The 23848-nt window shown below is 39.5% G+C and overlaps 1 protein-coding gene across 1 annotated transcript in view; it reads right to left on the bottom strand.

Annotated features, from left to right (window-relative positions):
- Positions 1-23848, bottom strand: part of LOC112449072 (ATP-binding cassette sub-family C member 4-like) — a 42960-nt gene that overhangs the window by 5067 nt on the left and 14045 nt on the right. Inside the window, exons 3-6 of the mRNA XM_025000156.2 lie at positions 18741-18830; positions 15091-15263; positions 14562-14667; positions 1236-1370 (exon numbers count right to left, since the gene is read on the bottom strand). Of these exons, the coding sequence (XP_024855924.2) occupies positions 1236-1370; positions 14562-14667; positions 15091-15263; positions 18741-18830 (504 nt within the window). The remainder of the gene's footprint in view (positions 1-1235; positions 1371-14561; positions 14668-15090; positions 15264-18740; positions 18831-23848) is intronic.

Genomic DNA, 23848 nt, shown 5'->3' with positions numbered 1-23848 from the left:
CCTATGAACAGTGGAAGGTACTGCTGTGCATTTCCTCATTTCTAAGGAGGATTGAGATGAAACAGTGATAGAGGGAAATTAGACCACATTTTAGATACATTTTTCATACAGAAATACTGTTAGATGCTGGGGCATGTTTTTTTTTTTTTTTTTTAACAGGCATTTTAAATATTACACAAGTAATTTTATTCTACTTACAAGTGAAAATCTGGGAAATGCAGATATGAAGAAGGTAAAATGCATCCATAATTTAATAACCAGAGAAACAGTTTCAATGGGGAAGCCTCATCACATACAGCTGGAAACCTCACCCCACCTCGAATCATGCATCTCAAGTGGCGAGAACACCACACCTTCCCTCCCTCCCTCTATTTTCCCATCAGTTTCAATCCCACCTTGTTCCAGAATGAATTACAGGCGGCTGCATGACAATCGCTAAATCCCTCAAACTAGACCTCAGTTGTCACATCTGTACAAGACACTACCACCTCACCATTGTTAGAAAGACACCACGTGAGTCAAGGTCACTCATCGGGGGCCTTCCTCACACCATGTACAGTGCTTACTGCTTTAACACACCTCATGTTCAAACACCATCCAGAGTACAGTGTTAAGGTATTATGAATTCCTGATTTATCCTGATGACAATCTACCTTCTTCAGGAAGTTAGAGGGAGCATGGGTGGGGAGGGAGTAACTGGATAAAATTTTAAACAACAAAGAATTAGGATTAAGTGACAGTATCATGTAGGAGTTTTCTTTACAGGTTAGAAACAGAAGCAACTTATACCTTTCCCTGGTTAATCTTCCTAGACTCAAAGTATTTCAAATTTTTTTTCCTTAAACTCTCAAATTTCAGGTATATTCCTTGACAGCACTCGCATCACAAATGTGCTGAGCACCAGTCAGAATGAAACGTAAAGCATCTGCAAAATGAAAGTGTTTTGTGCTCTAAAGGAATCTGAACCTAGGGTCCAAGTGTGTGGTGAGTCCTATCTGAAATCTGTTAGGCACAGGTGCGCGTGCACAGAACACACTCCGTCTACACCCCACCCCAACCACTGCTGCAGATTCTCAGCAGACCTGCCTTCAACCTGCCACATGCTGTTAAGACCCAGTCATGAAGTTTAGTCTCTGGAGGTTTATGACTGAAAAGGGCACAGAGACCCCTGGTGGAGATTCCGAAGAGTGAATCTGGAAACAAACTTCAATTACAACACCCTGCAGCAGGCTCACCTGTTTTGCCCTTTCAATGAGGACAGTGGCCTCCACTTCACCCAGTTGCTGCACCATCTTGTAAAGCAGGCTGTCTCTATTTTGCAGCAAATCATATGGCTCATCATATTCTACCGCGTTCCCTGAATCCAAAACCTGTTAATCAGCAGAAAGAAATCAATTAGCACCAATGTTTCACAGTAACATATTGTGTGTGTGTGTGTGTGTGTGTGTGTGTGTGAAGTCGTTTTAGTTGTGTCCAGCTCTTTGTGACCCAATGGACTATACCCCGCTAGGCTCCTCTGTCCAGGGAATTCTCCAGGCAAGAACACTGGAGTGGGTTGTCATTTCCTTCTCCAAGGGATCTTTCTAACCTAGGGATTGAATCCATGTTTCTTATGAACCTCCTGAATTGGCAGGTGGGTTCTTTACTATGAGCACCAAATGTTTCACAATAATGTAACTCGGACAATTATTTCAGAAACGGGCAGGACAGGGAGAATAGAGAGAATCTATCTGGGTGGTAGGCCCGCTGGTGTTTAAATGGTTTGATTACCCTGTTTTACTAGACAGACAAAGGTCTAATGTGATCTTTTATCATTATAAGGTTATAGGAAAGGAAGAAAATGGAAGTTTTACACTAGGATTACTGGCACTCAACAGGCTGAAGCATCTAATATTCTGCCCAGGGCATTTGGGGTTGTTATCATTAGTCAGTGCTTTTAGCTCTCAGACTCTGAGATCTGAGGGATATTTATAGAGATACACAGAGTTGGCAAATACCTTGATTCAAGAAAATCAAAGTCAATTTATGTAAGATGTAGGTTGATGTCATGCAAACCAGATGGCAGTGACCTGACAGCAAATTGCCAATTTGGTTTGACAGAATCTGATCAATATTTTGGGGAAAAAGGGTGCTTCTAGAATTTCTTCAGGGTTCTGGATTACTGTCAGCTTCTAAGAGGGGCAGAATCCTTTATATGAGAGGTTAAGCTACTTCTTAAAGTTGGCTGTGGTTGTATTTTATTATTCTGAGAGTGAAAGGCTGTCAAAAGGAGCTGCTACATAGCAACAGTAGTAGAACTGCTCTGCACACACACACACAAATCTCTAGAAATCCAATTTTCTCCTTGGATAAGATCAAAGAAACAATTAAGAAATTGAGATTGTAATTCTAGAGATCATGGCCCACATAGCACATGGAGGCAGCCCAATCTAAATTGCCTAGGACCTGAATCTGTTTTCACAAATTATCTTTCTGTTTCTTTTTCTTTCTTTCTTAAGCTGCCTTCCTTTCACTCCTTTTATTATCATTAAAAGGTCTGCTGGGCTTCCCAGGTAGCTCAGCTGATAAGTAATTCACCTGCAATGCAGGAGACCCCTGTTCAATTCCTGGGTTGGGAAGTTCCCCTGGAGAAGGGATAGGCTATGCACTCCAGTGTTCTTGGGCTTCCCTGGTGGCTCAGACCGTATAGAATCCACCAGCAGTGTGGGAGACCTGGGTTTGATCCCTGGGTTGGGAAGAGCCCTTGGACAAGGGGATGGCAACCCACTCTAGTATTCTTGCCTGGACAATCCCCATGGACAAAGGAGCCTGGCCGGCTGCAGTCCACGGGGTCACAAAGAGTTGGACACTTGAGCGACTAAGCACAATAGGTCTGTGCTTACTGACTAAGCACGATGAAGTGAAGTGGAAGTGAAAGTTGCTCAGTCATGTCTAACTCTTTGCAACCCCATGGACTACACGGTCCAAGGAATTCTCCAGTCAGAATACTGGACTAAGCACAATATGTCTGCTAATTGGAAATTGAAAGAGAGAGGAAGGGGCTCTTAACTCCCTCTTTCTACTTATTAGTGACTTTGGTTAATGATTTTTTTTGGTGGGGAGGAGGGAGTGTCTAAAACAATATGCTCATATGATATAACTATAAAAACAGTTCTGATGTTAAATAGTATTTCATTCTTCATTTAGAGTAAATGTATCTTAAGAGAAAATGCTGAAACTCTATAAACAAGAAATAGGTTGTTTTTCCACATAAAGGTATTACAGTTAATTTCATTCTTTGTATTTAATTAAAAATAGTTATTAAGTCTCATAAAGTCTCGTCTCTGGTTAATCTTTTGTTTACTTCAGTGGATCACTGCTAAGAGCAGCTCTCTCAAAAGAGCCCAGGAACAACAGAATCTGTATCATCCACATAATAATTTATATCTTCTGTAACTTGGCCAACTTAGATGCTCTGATTGTATAATTTTACTCTAGTATGATAGGATAGAACATAACTACTTATTCTGATGCCAAGGAAGAAAAAGCACAATTTTAAAACACAGGTATGCAAACACCTATGATCAATTAATCTATGAAAGAGTAATCAAGAATATACAATGGATAAGACAGTCTCCTTGGTAAATAGTACTGGGAAAGCTGGACACCTACATGGAAATAAATGAAATTAGAACACACTAATCTTTTTGTATATGTACAACCATACAAAATAAACCATATACAAAAATAAACTCAGAATGGTTTAAAGACCTAATATAAGACTGGATACAATAGAACTAGAGGAAAACACAGGCAGAACACTCTTTGACATGAATCAAAACAATATTTTCTTAGATCAGTCTCCCAAAGCAAAAGAAAAGAAGTAAAAGTAAACAAATGGGACCTAATCAAACTCAAAAGCTTTTGAACAGCAGAGAAGACCACCAACAAAATGAAAAGAAAACACCAAATGAATGGGATAAAATATTTACAAATGATGCAACCAACAGGGGGTTAATATCTAAAATATACAAACACCTCATATAACTCAATATCAAAAACCAATAACCCAATCAAAAAAATGAACAGAAGACCTATATAGACATTTCTTCAAAGAAGACATACAGATGACCAACAGGAAAAGATGCTCCACATCACTAATTATCAGAGAAATGTTAATCAGTCAAAATGAGGTACCACCTCACACGGGTCAGAATGGCCATCATTAGAGTCTACAAATAACAAATGTTGGAGAGCATGTGGATAAAAGTATAACTTGGTGCAGCCACAATGGAAAACAGTATGGAGATTTCTGAAAAAAATGAAATTAGAGCTACCATACAATCTAACAACCTTACCACATCAAGAAAAGACAAAATGATACATACACCCTAATTCAAAAAGATACATACACCCCAAAATTCATAACAGCATCACTTACAACAGCCAAAATATGGAAACAACCTAAGTGCCCATCAACAGATAACTGGTTTAAGAAAATGTGATACACACACACCAATGGGCTCATGTGCACACATTTGCACAGTGGAATATCCCTCATATCACAATAAATGATGAAATATTGCCATTTGTACCAACACGGGTGAAACTAGAGAATATCATACTAAGTGAAGTAAATCAGACAAAGACAAATATGATACCATTTATTTGTGGAACATAAAAAATAATACAAATGAAATCTACGTATAAAACAGAAGCAGATTCACAGACACAGAAAATAAACTTATGGTTACTAAAGAGGAAAGGAGGGGGCATAAAAATTAGGACTATGAGATCAACAGATACAAACTACTATAAATGAAACAGATAAGCAAAATGGACTTAATGTATAATACAGGGAAGTATATCCAATATACTGTAATTACCTATAATGGAAAATATTCTGAAAAAACATATACATATTTAGGTGAATCACTTTGCTATACATCTAAAACTAACAAAATACTGTCAGTCAACTATATTTCATGTTTACAAACAGGAGTAACACATACCCAAACACACTTGAGGAACACTTAAGTAAATTTTCATTAATTTCTAAATTTATTCAGCAAACATTTATTGCACATTTATGTGCACTGATGGCATTTTGCTGGATGCTGTGGAAGATGAAAACACACATAAGCCAGAGACCCTGCCCCTAGGGAGCCTGTACTGAGAGGAGAGAGAGAAGAAAACCTCAAGTGTTTATCATGCAGGTAAAAAAGCACAACAATGAGAGTTTAGTAACAGAAGAGATGACTCCTGGTCAGAGGTTTTGAGGATGAGCTTCAGGGAGGAGAGAGGGCAATGAACTAGGCCTTGAAGAAAGGACAGGCACAAAAATGCAAAAACAAAGGTGGATGGGTGGACAGTGGTCATTCCAGACACCTGGACAATCATGAGCCAAGTGGACAGGAGATGAGCCTGGCATCTCCTTGAGGGCAGGGTGATGCAGTTTTCCTTGTTCAGTGCTGCATCTCAGGGCCCTGGCCCCTGGCATTATACAAAATAAGTAACAGGCACACAGTAGATGACAGTTTAAAATTAAATACAAATGAAACTAAATTCAGGGTATGACTGGGTGATAAACCAATGGTGTGATCTGTCAAAAACTACAGGGTGAGATCAAGGCGAAGATAAGTCCAGCTGGCACTGGAACAGCTAAGGCAGGGGATACAGGGATGACAGGATGAGGGATGTGGACCTGGAAGACCACATGCTTCAGGTGGATGGCTGAGGACAAGAAGGAGAATGAGAGGGGAAATGAGGGAGGGACACACCAGGGCTGAGGATGGAGGCTTCAAACTCATTTATGTTAAATACTGGAAAAGATAAAGAAGAAGAGATAGTCAGAGAGGAGGGGGAGTTGAGAGGAGCAGGAGGGCAGTGCAGCCACAGATATTCCAGGGAGCTGCCTACACATAAAAATTAAACGGACCCACTGCAAGACAATACAATTTATTTTCATTGGCAGGATGCCACCAGTGACAATGGAGTGGCTTCAGGGAGAGGTGGGGGCAGGAGAGGTTGGAAGAAAAGCCTAGTAAGAAAAAGATGCCAGAAACGGTTTAAAAAATGGTGAAAAACAATAAAGGGAAATCCCATTAGGGATAAATAGAGTGGGGAGCTGAAGATCTGAGTATTGGACCTCTGTTTTTGGCTGCTAGGTGACACAGGGACAGTTGTCCAATTTGGGTCCAACTTGGAATTTGGGTCCCTAATTAAACGGGTTCTTGTGATTTTCTCAGAGACTAGACACTGTGGCAGGTATTAACTCAAATTTTTTTCTTAGTCTTGAAATAAGAAGTCATTCTTTTTGCCCATGGAATGATGAAAGTTGCGTCATGGTCACCTCCATAATTGCTCTCCCAAATCCGCTGCTTTTGTATGCAAGCACCCCTTTAATAAAGTATTTCTTTTCTTGTATTGTGCACTCTACTCTCACATTAGTTATCTTTTCTCTAAAAACTTTAGTGAAAATACTTGGCATGTTTTTGAAGGAGGTTTCTCTTCTAAAATGTTGTAACTATATCCATGTAGGCTTATGAAAGAAAAAAATCCATAAAGGTAAAAAACAGAATTTAAGTAAAATGCTAGTTAGGTATAAGCTGTTTTTGTGCTTTTCAGGTAGGTATATTACAAGAGTTTCTGGTTTTGATGTATCTGGGGAAAAATGTACTTAGAAGAGGCTTGAGTTGAGGAAAAGAGGTAAAGAATATGCACAATATTGTTTACGAATAGAAGAGGTAGAATTTGAGATTCCTGGTCCTGGTTTTTGTCCTGCATCATTCATTTTCAAAGAAAAACTGCAGACAGTGAAAATGTTGACCACAGACAACAACCCTGTAAGGGCAAGTGCAGATTTTCATGTGCCCCTTTGCTCGTGCTTCTAGGGAGAATACAGGTCATATGAAGGCTGGAGTGTGAGAGATGGGAGGGGACAACTGTGCTATTGGCTGAAGAGAAAACAGGTCATAAGCACCCAGCAAATCCTAAAAACCACAAGAAGAACTCACCTTTTAATGCAGAGACAGTGGTGAGTCTTAGGAGAAAGAGGATTTCTAATTTATCTATCTTGCTCCACTGTTATGGAGCAAATAAGGATGATTAAAATAGTTGTAATTATGACTTCATTATGTTTCAGTTCAGCTCAGTTCAGCCGCTCAGTCATGTCCAACGCTTTGCAACCCCATGAATCGCAGCACGCCCGGCCTCCCTGTCCATCACCAACTCCTGGAGTACACTCAAACTCACATCTATCGAGTCGGTGATGCCATACAGCCATTTCATCCTCTGTTGTCCCCTTCTCCTCCTGCACCTAATCCCTCCCAGCATCAGAGTCTTTTCCAATGAGTCAACTCCACATGAGGTGGCCAAAGTACTGGAGTTTCAGCTTTAGCATCATTCCTTCCAAAGAACACCCAGGACCGATCTCCTTTAGAATGGACTGGTTGAATCTCCTTGCAGTTCAAGGGACTCTCAAGAGTCTTCTCCAACACCACAGTTCAAAAGCATCAATTTTTCGGCATTCAGCTTTCTTCATAGTCCAACTCTCACATCCATACGTGATCACAGGAAAAACCATAGCCTTGACTGGATGGACCTTTGTTGGCAAAGTAATGTCTCTGCTTTTCATTATGCTATCTAGGTTGGTCATAACTTTTCTTCCAAGGAGTAAGTGTCTTTTAATTTCATGGCTGCAATCACCATCTGCAGTGATTTTGGAGCCAGAAAAATAAAGTCTGACACTGTTTCCACTGTTTCCCCATTTATTTCCCATTTATTTCCCCATCTGGTCCCGTGATGGGAGCAGATGCCATGATCTTCATTTTCTGAATGTTGAGCTTTAAGCCAACTTTTTCACTCTCCTCTTTCACTTTCATCAAGAGGCTTTTTAGTTCCTCTTCACTTTCTGCCATAAGGGTGGTGTCATCTGCATATCTGAGGTTATTGATATTTCTCTTGGGAATCTTGATTCCAGCTTGTGCTTCTTCCAGGCCAGTGTTTCTCATGACATACTCTGCATATAAGTTAAATAAGCAGCGTGACAATATACAGCCTTGATGTATTCCTTTTCCTATTTGGAACCAGTCTGTTGTTCCATGTCCAGTTCTAACTGTTGCTTCCTGACCTGCATATAGATTTCTCAAGAGGCAGGTCAGTATGCTTAATAAAATTAAAAAATGAGAGAACATCTTTGTAAAACAGAATTCTGAAACACTAATGGTGCTTAATGAACCAAAGCTGGGTAAATTCCTTTGAAGAGTAAACACATAAATAAAGCTATTAACTAGGCCAGTTGGTTCCCAACAAGTGTTTTTCTTAATTTATTTATAGTAAACAAAACCATTTCAAATAGCTGAGAAAAGAAGAGAATAAAAGGCAAAAGAGAAAAAGAAAGTTATACCCATCTGAATGCAGAGTTTGAAAGAATAGCAAGGAGAGATAAGAAAGCCTTCCTCAGTGATCAATGCAAAGAAATAGAGGAAAACAACAGAATGGGAAAAACTAGAGATCTCTTCAAGAAAATTAGAGATACCAAGGGAACATTTAAGGACAAAAATGTATGGAACTAACAGAAGCAGAACATATTAAGAAGAGGTGGCAAGAATACACAGAAGAACTGTACAAAAAAGATCTTCATGACCCAGATAACCACAATGGTGTGATCATTCACCTAGAGCCAGACATCCTGGAGTGTGAAGTCAAGTTGCCCTTAAGAAGTATCGCTACATACAAAGCTAGTGAAGTGATGGAATTCCAGCTGAGCTATTTCAAACCTTGAAAGATGATGTTGTGAAAGTGCTGCACTGAATATGCCAGCAAATTTGGAAAACTCAGCAGTGGCCACAGGACTGGAAAAGGTCAGTTTTCATTCCAATCCCAAAGAAAGGCAATGCCAGAGAATGCTCAAACTACCACACAATGTACTCATTTCACATGCTAGCAAAGTAATGCTCAAAATCCTTCAAGCGAGGCTTCAGTAGCATGTAAACCAAGAACTTCCAGAATGTACAAGCTGGATTTAGAAAAGGCAGAGGAACCAGATATCAAATTGCCAACATCCATTGGATTATAGAAAAAGCAATAGAATTCTAGAAATACATCTACTTCTGCTTCATTGACTTCCCTAAAGTCTTTGACCGTGTGGATCACAACAAACTGTGGAAAATTCTGCAAGAGATGGGAATACCAGACCACCTTATGTGCCTCCTGAGAAACCTGTATGCAGGGTAAGAAGCAATAGTTACAACTGGATATGGAACAACAGACTGGTTCAAAATTGGAAAAGGCATACATTATGGCTGTATACTGTCACCTTGCTTATTTAACTTCTATGTCGAGGACAACATGTGAAAAACCAGGCTGGATGAAGCACAAGCTGGAATCAAGATTGCTGGGAGAAATATCAACTTGAGATATTCAGATAACACCACTCTTATGGCAGAAAGCAAAGCGGACCTAAAGAGCTTCTTGATGAAGGCAAAAGAGGAGAGTGAAACCGCTGGCTTAAAACTCAACATTCAAAAACTAAGATCATGGCATCTTGTCCCATCACGTCATGGCAAATAGATGGGGAAACATGGAAACAGTGGGAGATTTTATTTTCTTGGGCTTCAAAATCACTGCAGAGGGTGATTGCAGCCTTAAAATTGAAAGACCCTTGCTCCTTGGAAGAAAACCTATGACAAAACTAGACAATGTATTAAAAAACAGAGACAGTAATTTGCTGACAAAGATCCATATAGTCAAAGGTATGGTTTTCCAGTGGTCATGAATGGATGTGAGAGTTGGACCATAAAGAAGACTGAGTGGTGAAGAACTGTAGTTTTGGAGAAGACTCTTGAAAGTCCCTTGGGCTGCAAGGAGATCAAACCAGTCAACCCTAAAGGAAATCAACCCTGAATATTCACTGGAAGGACTGATGCTAAAGCTGAAGTGCCAATACTTTGGCCACCTGATGTGAAGAGCCAACTCATTAGAAAAGACTCTGATGCTTGGAAAGATTGGAGGCTGGAGGAGAAGGGGACAACAGAGGATGAGATGGCTGGATGACATCACTGACTCAACGGACATGAGTTTGAGCAAATTCTAGGAGATGATGAAGGACAAAGAAGCCTGATGTGCTGCAGTACATAGGGTCGCCGGGAGTTGGACGTGACTGAGCAACTGAATAAGAACAAAACAAAACCATACCCTCTGTCTTTGTGCAGATATATTCACCAGTGCAACAAATTGTACTTGTTACAAGAAATGGTAACCCATTCCACTATTCTTGCCTGGAGAATCCCCATGGCCAGAGGAACCTGGTGGGCTACAATCTATGAGGTGGCACAAAAGTCAGATACAACTTAGCAACTAAACAACACCTTCAACACCTATAACCACATGACTTCAAGGCAACAACCCTGTCGGTTATGCCCTTCCTCAGTATCAGCCCCTCCCTCAGGCTGGCTGCCTGCCCTCTGGAGTGTCAGGTTTTGCAGCAGGTTGACTCGTCTCATGTCCACATTAAAGCTTTCAGAACAGTCACCTGCTTTCCTGAAAGGAAAGAGGTACAGGGATCCCTTGGAGATGTTGGGGGTTCAGTTCCAGAACACCAGAGTATAGTGAATATCACAATAAAGTCAGTTATACAAAAGTTCTGGCTTCCCAGGCTGTATAAAAGTTATGTTTAGACTACACTGTAGCCTAGCGAGTGTGCAGTAGCATTATGCCTGAGAAAACAATGTACAGACCTTAATTTAAAAAATAATTTATTGCTCATGGGCATACCCATGGGTGATTCTTGTTGATGTCTGACAGAAAACAACAAAATTCTACAAAGCAATTATCCTTCAATTAAAAAAATAAATTAAGCAAAATAATAATAATGATAATGTATTGCTAAAAAATACTAACCATCATTGGAGACTGTGGCAAGTAACACCAAAAATCACTGATCGCAGAAATAACAAATGTAATGATAGTGAAAAAGTTTGACATATTGTGAGAATTACCAAAAGGTGACACAGACACAGAGTGAGAAAATGCTGTAGTCCCCTAAGGTCTAATCCTGCTGTTCCTACAAGAGGAGTCAGCAAACACAACCATTTTGGACCAAGATGTAAATAAGTGGCTGAGTTTACATCTCCTGGCGGGGCCTCCCTGTGACATCACTGATGACCTCAATCAGGGACCCTTAAACTGAAGGTCTCCCAACATAGGAGTGGGAAGGGCAGCTCCACAGTGAAGGACATCACGAAAAACAAGTCCAGTCATTGCAAAGGTGACAGGCTCCAAAGAGACCCCTCACGTTTCTCTTCTCTCTCCATCTTCCCCGTTCACCCAGATGCTCAGTTTCCACACTCAGACATCAGCATCAACTCCTCTCTCTCCCCTCAGGTCCCTCATTCAATTTATCACTTGGCTTCTCTTCCTTATCTCCCCCAAATCCAACCATCTCACCATTTCCACTGCAGACACCTTAGTCTCAGCCACCAGCAGTCAAGAGAGGGCACAACTGCAAGAGAGAGGGAAAGCTGCATTTGGAGAATTGAAGACCATCAATGTGGTTTTAGCTGTAAAGGAAGGAGGGGGTGCAGAGTGGGACAAAACTAGAAAGGTGGGGAGGGGCCGGGCTGTAAACTGCTTTGTTAAAAGATGTTAAAGATTTGTACACTGATCAATTGAGAAAAATTTGAGGTTACAGAAATTTACCAGGAGATTGGCTTCCCTGGTGGCTCAGATGGTAAAGAATCTTCCTAAAATGTGGGAGAACCGGGTTCAGTCTCTGGGTTGGGAAGATCCCATGGAGTAGGAAATGGCAACCCACTCAGTATTCTTGCCTGGAAAATCCCATGGACAGAAGAGCCTGGCGAGGTACAGTTCATGGGGTTGCAAAGAGTGGGACGTGACTGAGCAAGTAACACACATGAGTAAGTAAAGCATTAAATAAATTGAACATACTTTGATAACAGCAACAGAACTGATTGGTTCAAGGGATACAGACGTTTACATCTGTGAATCAGGTGCTGAGGGATAAGACTGAGAACTGACTAGCAGACATGCTTTCCAAATTCTGTCCTTCCTCACTGTTTCCCTAACCAATCACACATCCCAAGGTGACAGTATTTCTAAGAATTAGATAATAAAAATGATCTGCTACTATTAATGCTGGAATACCAAAAACCAAAAATAAAGCTGCAGGATGCATTTAGGAACAAAGAATTTATTTGAACAGACCCCTAAGTGAGCTAGAGATCAAGCCATCTTTCTGCTGCTGCCTCTAAAACCTGACAAAGGGCTGGAAACAGTTAAATTTATAGCATCATTTATTTATTATGGAAGAAAGATGTTTGGGGGACAGTCTTCAAAATATACAGTGTTAAGAGGTAAGAACAACAAAGCAACAGGAAAAAGTAGAAATGAAAGGCTACTTTGCCAATTAGCATTCAAGAACACAAAATGAGGATCTAAGAATGCTGCTGCTGCTAAGTCGCATCAGTCGTGTCCGACTCTGTGCGACCCCACAGACGGCAGCCCACCAGGCTCCCTCGTCCCTGGGATTCTCCAGGCAAGAACACTGGAGTGGGTTGCCATTTCCTTCCCCAATGCATGAAAGTGAAAAGTGAAAGTGAAGTCGCTCAGTCCTGTTTAAGAATACCAGGTGCTAAAAAAATACTTCTGGAATTTGAGTTACTGTCCTATAGTCTTGGAATTTAACCCAGTCCCTCTTGAAAGTTTGCAGGTGGAGTCAGCTTCCTACTGAGCTGCTCTAGTCCAGACAACTGGCTACACTGCTGGAGCCTAGAGCATCCCTTTGGTTGGGGATGCCCCACTCCTGTTGTCTGACTCCTTGGAGCTCACTCCTGTGCATGTCCAGCTCAGTGAGTGAGGCTACAGGCGCTGCTTCAATGCTGACAGCCTGATATCTACTCAGTGTCCCCATTGATGATCCATCTGACAATGCATGTGAAGTAAGGAGAGGGGGTGACATTCCAGAAACTGTCTAAGAAGTCAAAAGAGACAGTTCCATTATCATAAGATGTAAGGAAGTTTGGATGTTACTGTTTATTATTGATTATTACCTATTTTTTTGTGGGCCATCAAAATACCTAAATATATCTTGCATTCTTTTGGACTGACTTCCCTTGTGGCTCAGACAGTAAAGAATCTGTCTGCAATGCAGAAGACCTGGGTTCAATCCTTGAGTCGGGAAGATTCCCTGCAGAAGGGAATGGCTACCCACTCCAGTATTCTTGCTTGGAGAATCCCATGGACAGAGGAGCCTGGCAGGCTACAGTCCATGGGGTCACAAAGAGTCAGACTTGACTGAGTGAAAAACACATTCTTTTGGGATTATATGCAGCCAAAGGTTTTCCTTTGAGCCATGGTTTCTATATCATTTTGTAAAGCCACATTCTAACATTTACTGAAACTCAGCAAGCAGCAGAGGGAAACAACAAAGGGAATATGAAAAGAAATAAGGAATAGAAGGAGGAAGGAAAAGAAGATAAGGGAAGGAAATATTAAATTACTGAGAGGAAAGAGCCAATCAAATCTGGAGGGAAGATACTAGACAGGTGTCCAGAGACCAAAGCTTGGAGCCTACCGCATGTGCAGTGCCTCGATCTACTGTGCGAGAGGCTTGTCGGTTGTTTATCTACAGACTTTCAGCCTTGATTTGCCTTCCTTTCTAAACTCTCACCTGTGATGCACAGGTTGGATCTCTGCAAGTCACATTTCAGAGGCTCTTTGGCAAGCTGGCCTTTTTTAGGTTCTGCCAGTAAGTGGGCACTAGAGGGAGACTGAAAGTGGGACAGAGCTAATGTTCTATCTGATTTGGCTGTTCCTGCAGTGTCACCTCAGCAGTGGGGCCTGACTTCAGCTCCGAGCTTCTGTTAGCACATGGAGAAAGAGCTTCATCCTGCCTCTTCAGCACATATGACCAGCACCTGGGCCTCTCCTTGGAGGTCTGAGCACCAACTATAGGGCCTCTCTTCTGAGTTCTTAGGTCTGAATATCTGTCCTAGGACATGGTAGCTGCTTCCTAAAATCATGACCCCAGTGTTTCCTTTCATTTTTCTAGCCTCCAATTCTTATGTAGCAAATTTCCTATATTAAATCCTTTCAGCTGAAATACTATTTTTCTCATGAGGCCCTTTCTTCTCATGGACTCCCTTCTGACAGCAAGAGCTGAAAAATTCTGCAACCTTAGCCAACAACCTCCTGGCAATCTAAATGAAAGGTTAATTTTTTGATTAAGGGAATTAAAAAATACTGAAACAAGTGTGACACAGTAAAGATGAATGTGTTCTAGCCTCTTGAAACATGAAGCTATAATTTGGGTTTGGAATATTTTCATGGCTGGATGTCTTAAAAAATAACAATTCAAATATAAGACTATTATATAAAATATAAGGTTATTGGATATATTATTTAATAGCACATTTTGAAGTTCATTACTCGAGTTATTTTCAGGAATGAGAAGAGAAACCAAGAGAAAATTAAATTACTGGAGGTTTCTATCAAGTTTTACAAGGAAGAATCAGTGCAAAATTGAATATAAGTGAACACAACTGAAATGGTGAGGGACTTACCAGTATCCGTTCACAGCCAATAACGGTACTCAACCTGTGTGTGATGGTTAGCACAGTGCACTGGGCAAATTTCTCATGGATTTTTTTTTGTATTAACTCCTCAGTTCTGAAATCAGAGAAGTTGATATACTTCAGTGAAGACAGGAAAGGCAGACTAAAGAATTAAAAATTAAAAATCAATACTTTAACATATAATCTTGTTCCTAAAAAACTAAGTATAAAAAGTCTATTTAGAAATTTACCATTTTCCATAAAGTGATGGAAAATAGCCTTCCCTTGAAACTGAAACTATGTGGATTGAAACTAGCTGGATTCCTAAATCCAGCTCTCTTAGGATGCCTCATAACAATATTAACAGCATATAACTGTCTTGGTTTCTTCCTTTGTTTTCCTTTGTTTGTGATTAATATTATTAAAAGACATCTGCGGGCCAAAGAGGGCACAGAAACATTTTTTAGCATCACTAAATGTTTTCCATTTACCACATTTACAATTTGGATTCCAGGTTTCATGGATCTGAGCTCCATACCTCGGATCCACATTGGATGTGGCTTTGTCAAGAATCAATATCCGATTTTTCCTGAGAATAGCCCTGGCAAGGCACACTAGTTGTCTCTGTCCAACACTCAAGTTCAATCCTGATTCTGCTAATTCAGTATACATTACACAAGGCAGAGCTTTGATGGCTTCTTTAAGTTGTACCTGTTGATACAGAAAGAAGAACATTTCGAAAACAAACTGCTGCAGAAGTAGAAAAGCCTCTTAGACATTAGAGCTTTGAAGTCCTCATGACTTCTTATGTATCTTACATGTACAGTCACATGATGGGAAAAGCTGTTTCCAATTAATGTTCACTGAGAAAGATGGTGGGTAGAGTCAAGTCAGGACAGAAAGATCTCAATGTCCCCCCATATCTGCCACGTGCCGTCCACCAACAACCCCCACCTAGGAATTAGTTCAGAAGGTCTCTCAAAAATTGAAGCTATTTCTCCCAATATGGTTTAAACAGAAAATCTAAAAGGATCTTTATGGTTGAATCAACTTTACTGAGGAGTTGAAAAAAAAAATTACAGAAAGTTTGGTTCTCTAAAGATATATTATTAACACTTTACAATTTTTTAACATTTAAAATAATACAAATTTAAACAATGGAAAACTCTGTCTTATGCATTAGTAATCCTGGAACATTTCCCAAGCTTAGTCTATAAATAGTGGACCAGTCAAGTGCATTTTCTTCAATATCATAAATGTCTTCCAGTGAATGAAAACTCACAAAAAACAAGATGAATATTACATCTTATCTCCCTCACAATATGGATATAGGCCATGTTTATACTAATCTATCTTCATAAAATTATACTCATAAGATTAAAAAAAACAAATCTTTAACTACAAAATATAATCTGAAAGTACACTTCGTGGTAGGGGTCAGTTCAATGAATATTCATTTTGGAGATATATTATGGAGCAAGAAGCAAACTTAGGCTGTACTTAAAGTGAAAGAACAAAGAAGAAATACACTTCAAATAAAGAAACCAACAGATTGATGGCCAGTAAGCTATGTGACACCCTACAGCTTCAGATAACAAAACACCAAGGGTGAATGACTAGCATTTTCATGATAGCCTAAATGCTAGAGCACTTCCAAAAATGTGATCCTGAACTGTGCTCCTGATGGAGTCCAATCCCTAGAAAGCAGGATTCTGAGTTAGGATTAAATATGGCATTGGTATTTAGTGATAGCATAAAAGGTGTACAAACTGTAAAGGGTAAGATTTGGATTGTGGTGCAAGTGGTTGGTCTTTGTTAGGACTGACATTCTAACTCTGAGGAAATAATCTCACACTTACTCCTGAATTGGATGACATCACATAACTAATCTTGTTTTTTCCTTTTCCTTCAGGTTGTCCATATCTGCTTCATGATCAATAAGAGTTGTAAAGGGAAGTGTTTTTCATAAAATACTTTTTTCTGAGACACTGTATTTATTTATGAATCAGGGATGATTATGATAATAATATGAATATCAGGCCCTCTGTAGTGTAATCATAAAATCAAGGTAAGAAGTATTACAATGGAAGAAAAGGGCAACAGATGCAGTAGACAATAATAATTAGAAGTTACAACTGGAGAATCTGAACACATTAGACGACAGTGTAATATGACTATTTTATTTCTTAATCAAGATAATTGTGTTAGATTATGCAAGAGAATGTCCTTGAAAAGGACAGAGATTGTGTCTTTTAATGACTATGATAGACCCAGAATCTGCAACGATGCCTGTCTAAGAAGCTGTCAGAAATATTTGTTGGCAGTGTGAAGGCAGAAGTGAATCTCATCATATGACATATCTGTCTCTATAAATTAGAAAGTAAATCCATATAGACAGGTTATATATAACACTATTATTACATGTTAAAGGATTATATTCTTATAATAATTAACTGGCTCCAGAATATCACATCACACTGTAAACTGTGGAAAGTATATAAAAAGTTATAATTTAAGGAAAATAGAGCAAATAATACTAATCAAAACTATACATCTCAATATGAAACAGTTCAGATCATTTTTGAGATTGGGAAAATAATGGAATATAGCAAAATTGAAAAACAATTAACTGAACTTATAAGGCACCCTATTTCTATCATCATAAACATTTTTAAAGTAACCTGCTGTGTAGTGTATCTAGTAGGTTCCAAGACCTCTCACAGGAGGTTAACATAGATGTCAGGTGCTTCCCACATTTCGTGGAACCTTCTTACTTCTCAAAAAGAAAGGCTGGTGAGGACTGGAAGGAGACAGGGAAATGTAATCAACAGATGGGGAAGAGCTTTTACTAGAGCAGGGCCAGCAGTAAAGGAAGTAAAGAGAGAGCCCATTCACCTAATACAAGGCCCCGGGAAATGGACATGTGAGCTGTCCCACAGCAAGGACTGAACCACGTGGTTCCTGATGCACAGGCTGCTGACACCCAGGTTTCTGTATCTTGGTTTCCTGTGTGATGAGACACACTTGTGCCCTAACAGAGATACTATCAATGCTGAATTTGTGTAATACAAATTTTTTTAAAGAAATAAGCCATACTTCTCTGAAATGCAGATATCAACCAAACATTTAGCACCTATTTATCAAGTGCTGACTTCCCTGGTGGCTCAGACAGTAAAGCGTCTGTCTACAATGCGGGAGACCAGGTTCAATCCCTGGGTCGGGAAGATCCCCGGAGAAGGAAATGGCAACCTACTCCAGTTCTATTGCCTGGAAAATCCCAAGGACAGAGAAGCCTGGTAGGCTACAGTGCATGGGGTCGCAAAGAGTTGGACACGACTGAGTGACTCTACTTTCACTTTCACTTTATCAAGTGCTACTTTTTAAAAATCAAAAGACTGATCTAGATCCCATGGGAGACTAGAAGTCTGTCTATGGTTTAGAAATCTAAAGTTTCTGCCATCAGTAGAATCAATTTGTAAAACTAGGACTAATACACAAAATAATTAGTATTGAAATATACAAACCAACAGCAACTTAATAGTCAAAATTTTTTTCATGCAAGGGTAGAGAAATTCAGTGAAGTAGAGCAAGGGGAAACATGACACAAATAACAGGAGCTCCTCTAGAAATTAACGTATCCATATAAAATCTGAATCAGAACACCAGGGTTCTGTTACCTGCATTCATGCTGCAACATTAAAATGATATAACCATCAATAAGTAATCATGACATTCAAACTAAATACTTTTATAAACATTTTCTTATGAAACTTCATAGCATTTTATTGGAAGGATCTTGTTTATCTTTCAATTAATGAAAAACTAGTGTCTCCACTTAGATATCCCCTAAGGTCATAAGAATAAAATGAACATTGAAGGGTAATTAACTAACTAGGTCACTCATAGAATTTGACCCCACACTTTTAATGTCTGGTTTAATGCTCTGCTAAGGACAAAATATTGTATCTAGTTGCTTTGGGTTCTATAGAAAAAGCTAAAATGAAAACATGGGGAATTATTTTGTTGGTTTTCATTATCAATATACACATTTTAAGTGTACCCATCTCATCACTGTTTTCCTAGAAAGTAAACAGTTAAAATGATAAGCTTCCCTTAATTACCTGCAATGCTATGAATGTACACACACAAATACTGATGCTAACAAGTTAATAACATTATATAAATTACCTCTTCTAAGACATTCCACAGTTCCTCCTCCAAATACTCATTAAAGGGATCCAGATTTTTCCTTATTGTTCCAGTGAATAAAACAGGTTCCTAAATACCGCAAAATAGTGAATGTTATTACCTTAATCTCTCTTCATTTTAAACCAATGCTTATAGAAAAGAATGAAAATACAAAATATCAAAGTTCACTTCTATTACTAACATTAAAGTTTCAAATACAAAACAGTATCTCTAAAATAATTTTCCATTGTACAAAGTGTGCTACAAAAAATCCTCTGGACTATTAAACACTAAGAAAAGAAAGTGTTTAAGAAGTATTTTCATCTCAAGAGGAAAAAAAAAAAAAACTGAAGAAAAGAAAGGAAAATTTGATTTTTTTAAAAAAGTTGCTGTTCTGGTAATAAATATCTGTTTAAACACACACACAAACTTACATTATAATCACATGAGAAAGTTTACATCAAGATCTATATAAATTAACTGTCAATCCTGGTGTGATTGGGAAACATCAACTGCCTGATTAGTTGAGGCTTGTGCTTCAAAGCAAAACTGTTCAATATTTATACATTGGCAATGAAGAATAAACTAGGCTATTTTCTCCATTGGTCAGACTGTCTTCTAGGATCTGGAATCTCTCCCCAGGTATGAATGGAACATCCCCGCATGTTCAAAGAGAATGTCAGCTCCTGGGGCCTGAGGCACCTCTGTCCATGGAGAGATCACCTCTGATTCTGCATCAGCTGGTCCCCACGTTCTCTCACCTGTGCATCAGGATGACCTGCCTCATAGAACCTCGTTACTCAGTTCAAGGCCAGAAGGACCTCAAACCCACTGTGATGTGAGCCATAATAAAATTGTTTAAATAGCGTTTCCTATTCATCATCAGGAGGAGCCACAAGTAAATTACACTGGAAACACACCTCCTGAGTTTCAAGAGAGAATCGTGTACATAAGCTCATGTAGACAATTTACATTTTCTTCTGGAAGGCTTTAGTAAGCCAGGTCATAAGCATATGGGCAGCAGAGAAGAGCCCAACAGGTTCCTTTTGGTGAAGGGGGCAGAGCAAAGGGAGGCACCGTGTGGGAACCAGAGGAGACCTGACTCTTCCACAAGTGCCCGGAACTGCTCGGAATTACCAGCCTCAAATCATGCCTGGCCTTGGGGCTGGACTTTCCTCCTAACTTCATAAAAGCCTGAGAAGAAAGATGAAGAAGACAAATATTTCTTTTCCTTAGTCATGATGAAGAATGACACTCAGAGAGCCTCCCATACCTTCTTACCCTATTGTCTCAGTTTTATGTCTAGTGATCAAGACATGAATGCAGAAGGCACAAGACAGCGTGCCACCAAAAGAGATATATCCCTAAGGAAAATCCAAAATTAAAAATATACTATGTAGGGAGCTTCATTTGCACAAAGTTGATTAAGTGACTGATAAGCCTACAAAGCAGTGAAAAATCACTGGACATACATTTCAAGATGATTATTGAATTGAACTGAAAAATCCAGAGACTCAAATTTAAAGTTTCCCTTAAAACTCTTGAATTTAGGAACAAAGATTAACAACCACCTAAGCAATAGTAAGAGTTCCTTGTCAGGAGAATAACCATCATTGTACCTCATATTTTTATAAAAACTTTTTACTCTTTGTAATTTTCAACCCTAAGATTCCCCTGTGCAGGTGATTTCTCATCCTTTAGCTGTATCTATGAAGTTTGCACAAACAACCAGCGAGATGAGGAGAGGCTGGTCCCCAATATTCCTCACCCTTCTCTTCTCCAATCTTCCCTCCATTATCCAGATCCTTTCAAGTAAGCAGGTACTCCCTGAATGTAATCTCAACTGGCGTTCTTCCTGCAGAATATACTTAACTATTTCAGATCTTGAGCACAAAGGATGCATACACTTCAATTACCTGTTGTGTTTAAGGAAATTATTTAGGAAAAGCTTTGTTTTGCTTTTTCCTGAAACTTTGAATACAGATTGAGGAGTACTTCTTAAGAACACAGTATTCATCTTTTAAAGTTCTCCCGAGGACTGATGTTTCATGTCCCCACTCCCCTGTCTCTGGTTCCTACTCAGGTCCTTGCTGCCATCACATCTCCCCCAGTTCTGACCTGTTCATGGCAGGACCAACAGTGATGGGGATAAGCCTGGGAGAGAGAGATGACCCCAGAAGCTTGCTGCTGTTCCCAGGATCACAGGTAACAGGGATTCAGGGACCATGATGTAGGCCTGGCTCACCTGAGTGGGGCAACTCAAAGAAACAGCACTGGGCTCCCCCTTCTGCAGAGTCTGCTCTCAGCTTCCTAGGCTGCCTAAATCAGGGTGTGACACACAAGCATCATTGCTTGCTACTCATTTGAGGGGAAGAGAGATGTATGTTTTCTGCACACAGACAAGTTAACTTCAAGTAACCAAACCAACAGACTCTTCCCCATCTCTGAACCAACAAGACACTGTAAAGACAAAGGGCTCTTGGCTGGGGAGGGGTAAGATTTTGAGTATCTTCTCCTGACACTTATTATCTCATAACACATAAATGAAAAAACCCATTCCAAAACTGATATTCTCCAAATGAGACTCAAAACAGGAGACGTATCTTCTGACTTTACTAAACTTTTGTTATGTTTTGGGGAAAATATCTCATGAGAACATCATTCAGTTTAACTAACATTTATTGAAAACAAAAAATAAATTTGGAGTCAGACAGTTCTAAGTTCTGATTCAACTTATCATTAGTTATTAGACTCAGGGTAAATTATTTATCTTTCCAAGACAGTTCCATTACTGGAAATTAGGGTTAGCCTTGCAAGGCTGCTGTGACAATCTGAAACAACAATGAAGTTCCTGATGTGATGCTAACATGGACCAGGAGCCCAGCTCAACAGGGGGACAGGCAGGGACAGTGACTGTCAAACTTCAGATGTAGTCAGTGGATTATGAAATTAGTTTTGTGCGTTGTGATCATCATTTTGTCTTTTATATGAAGTAGAATAGAACTGGCATCACAGAAAATATCAGAGCACAGAGCAATAGTAATGTTGTTATGTGACATTTTTATTTCTCTATGTATATATGTGTGTGTGTGTGTGTGTGTGTGCATGCACATGAAATCATGATATGAAGCAGTTCTATCAAGGACCACAGTCAACAGCCACCTGAAGTCTTACACAAGCAGAGTAATTTGCTTCTCAGCCTCTGAAGTTGAAAATCTCTTTAAATTTACTTTGAACCCTATTAGTATATTTTGGAAATTAATACATGGTTGATCATGTCATTTGCAAATATTTTCTTCTTTTCCATAGGTTGTCTTTTTTTTTTAAATGGCTTCCTTCATGCTATAAATACTTTTAAGTTTAACCAGGTCACATTTGTTTATTTCTGCTTTTGCTTCCATTACTTTAGGGGTCAGATCCAAAAAAATAGTGCTGGGATTTATGTCAAAGAGTATTCTGCCTATACTTTCCTTTAAGATCTTATCTTACTAAATATCTTGTCTTACAGGTCTTTGCTCATTTATTCATTTTTATTTTATTTTTATATGGTATTAGAGAATGTTCTAATTATTTCTTTTACATGCAGTTGTGCATATTTCCACACACAATTTATTGAAGAGACTGTCTTTTCTTTATTACATATTGTTACCTCTTTTGTCTTAGATTAATTGACATTAAGTGCATGAGTTTATTTCTGGGTTTTCTATCTTCTTCCATTAATCTATGTGTTTAGTTTCTGTGATAGTAACCTACTTTTTCATTACTGTGTCTCTGTAGAATAGTCTGAAATCAGGGACTGTGATTCCTCCAGCTGTGTTATTCTGTCTCAAGATTGTTTTGGCTATTTGCGGTCTTTTCTGTTTCCATACAAATTAAAAATTTTTTTTTGTTCTAGTTTTGTGAGAAATGCCACTAGCAATTTGATAGAGATTGCATTGACTCTGTAAATTGTCTTGGGTAGTATGGTTATTTTTAACAATATTGAATCTTTCAATCCAAGAATACAATTTACCTTTTCATCTGTTTGTATCATCTTCAATTACTTTCATCAGTGTCTTACAGGTTTTGTATACAGGCCTTTTACCTCCTTAGGTAGGTTTATTCTGAGGTTTTTTTTTCCTTTGATGTGATATCAATGGGATTGTTTCCTTAATTTCTATTTCTGATACTTTGTTTCTAGTCTATATAAATACAGTCAATATCTGTATAAACAGAGAGGGCAGTGGCAACCCACTTCAGTACTCTTGCCTGTAAAATCCCATGGACAGAGGGGCCTGGTGGGCTGCAGTCCATGGGGTCGCTGGGAATCGGACACGACTGAGCGACTTCACTTTCACTTTTCACTTTCATGCATTGGAGAAGGAAATGGCAACCCACTCCAGTGTTTTTGCCTGGAGAATCCCAGGGACAGTGGAGCCTGGTGGGCTGCCATCTATGGGGTCACACAGAGTCAGACACAACTGAAGTGACTTAGCAGCAGCAGCATCTGTATAAACAATGGCTTATACAGCTCAATATCAAAAAAATAAACCTAATCAAAAATGTGAAGAAGACTTAAATAGACATTTCTCCAAAGACATAAAGATGGTCAACAGACCCATGAAAAGATACTCTGCTGCTGCTGCTAAGTCGCTTCAGTCCTGTCCAATTCTGTGTGACCCCATAGACGGCAGCCCACCAGGCTCCCCTGTCCCTGGGATTCTCCAGGCAAGGACACTGGAGTGGGTTGTCATTTCCTTTTTCAATGCATGAAAGTGAAAAGTGAAAGTGAAGTCGCTCAGTCATATCCGACTCTTAGCGACCCCATGGACTGCAGCCTACCAGGCTCCTTCGCCCATGGGATTTTCCAGGCAAGAGTACTGGAGTAGGGTGCCATTGCCTTCTCCATGAAAAGATACTCAGTATCACTAATTATTCAGTTCAGTCGGTCAGTCATGTCCACTCGTTGCGACCCCATGAACTTCTACATGCCAAGGCTTCCCTATCCATCACCAACTCCCAGAGCTTGCTCAAACTCATGTCCATTGAGTTGGTGATGCCATCCAACCATCTCATCCTCTGACCTCTCCTTCTCCTCCCGCCTTCAATTTTTCCCAACATCAGGGTCT

This window comes from Bos taurus, chromosome 12, assembly GCF_002263795.3.
Source record: "Bos taurus isolate L1 Dominette 01449 registration number 42190680 breed Hereford chromosome 12, ARS-UCD2.0, whole genome shotgun sequence".
NCBI classification, from domain to species: domain Eukaryota; kingdom Metazoa; phylum Chordata; class Mammalia; order Artiodactyla; family Bovidae; genus Bos; species Bos taurus.
The sequence above is the reverse complement of the archived record's forward strand: the minus strand, read 5'-3'. Positions and strand labels throughout refer to the sequence as shown.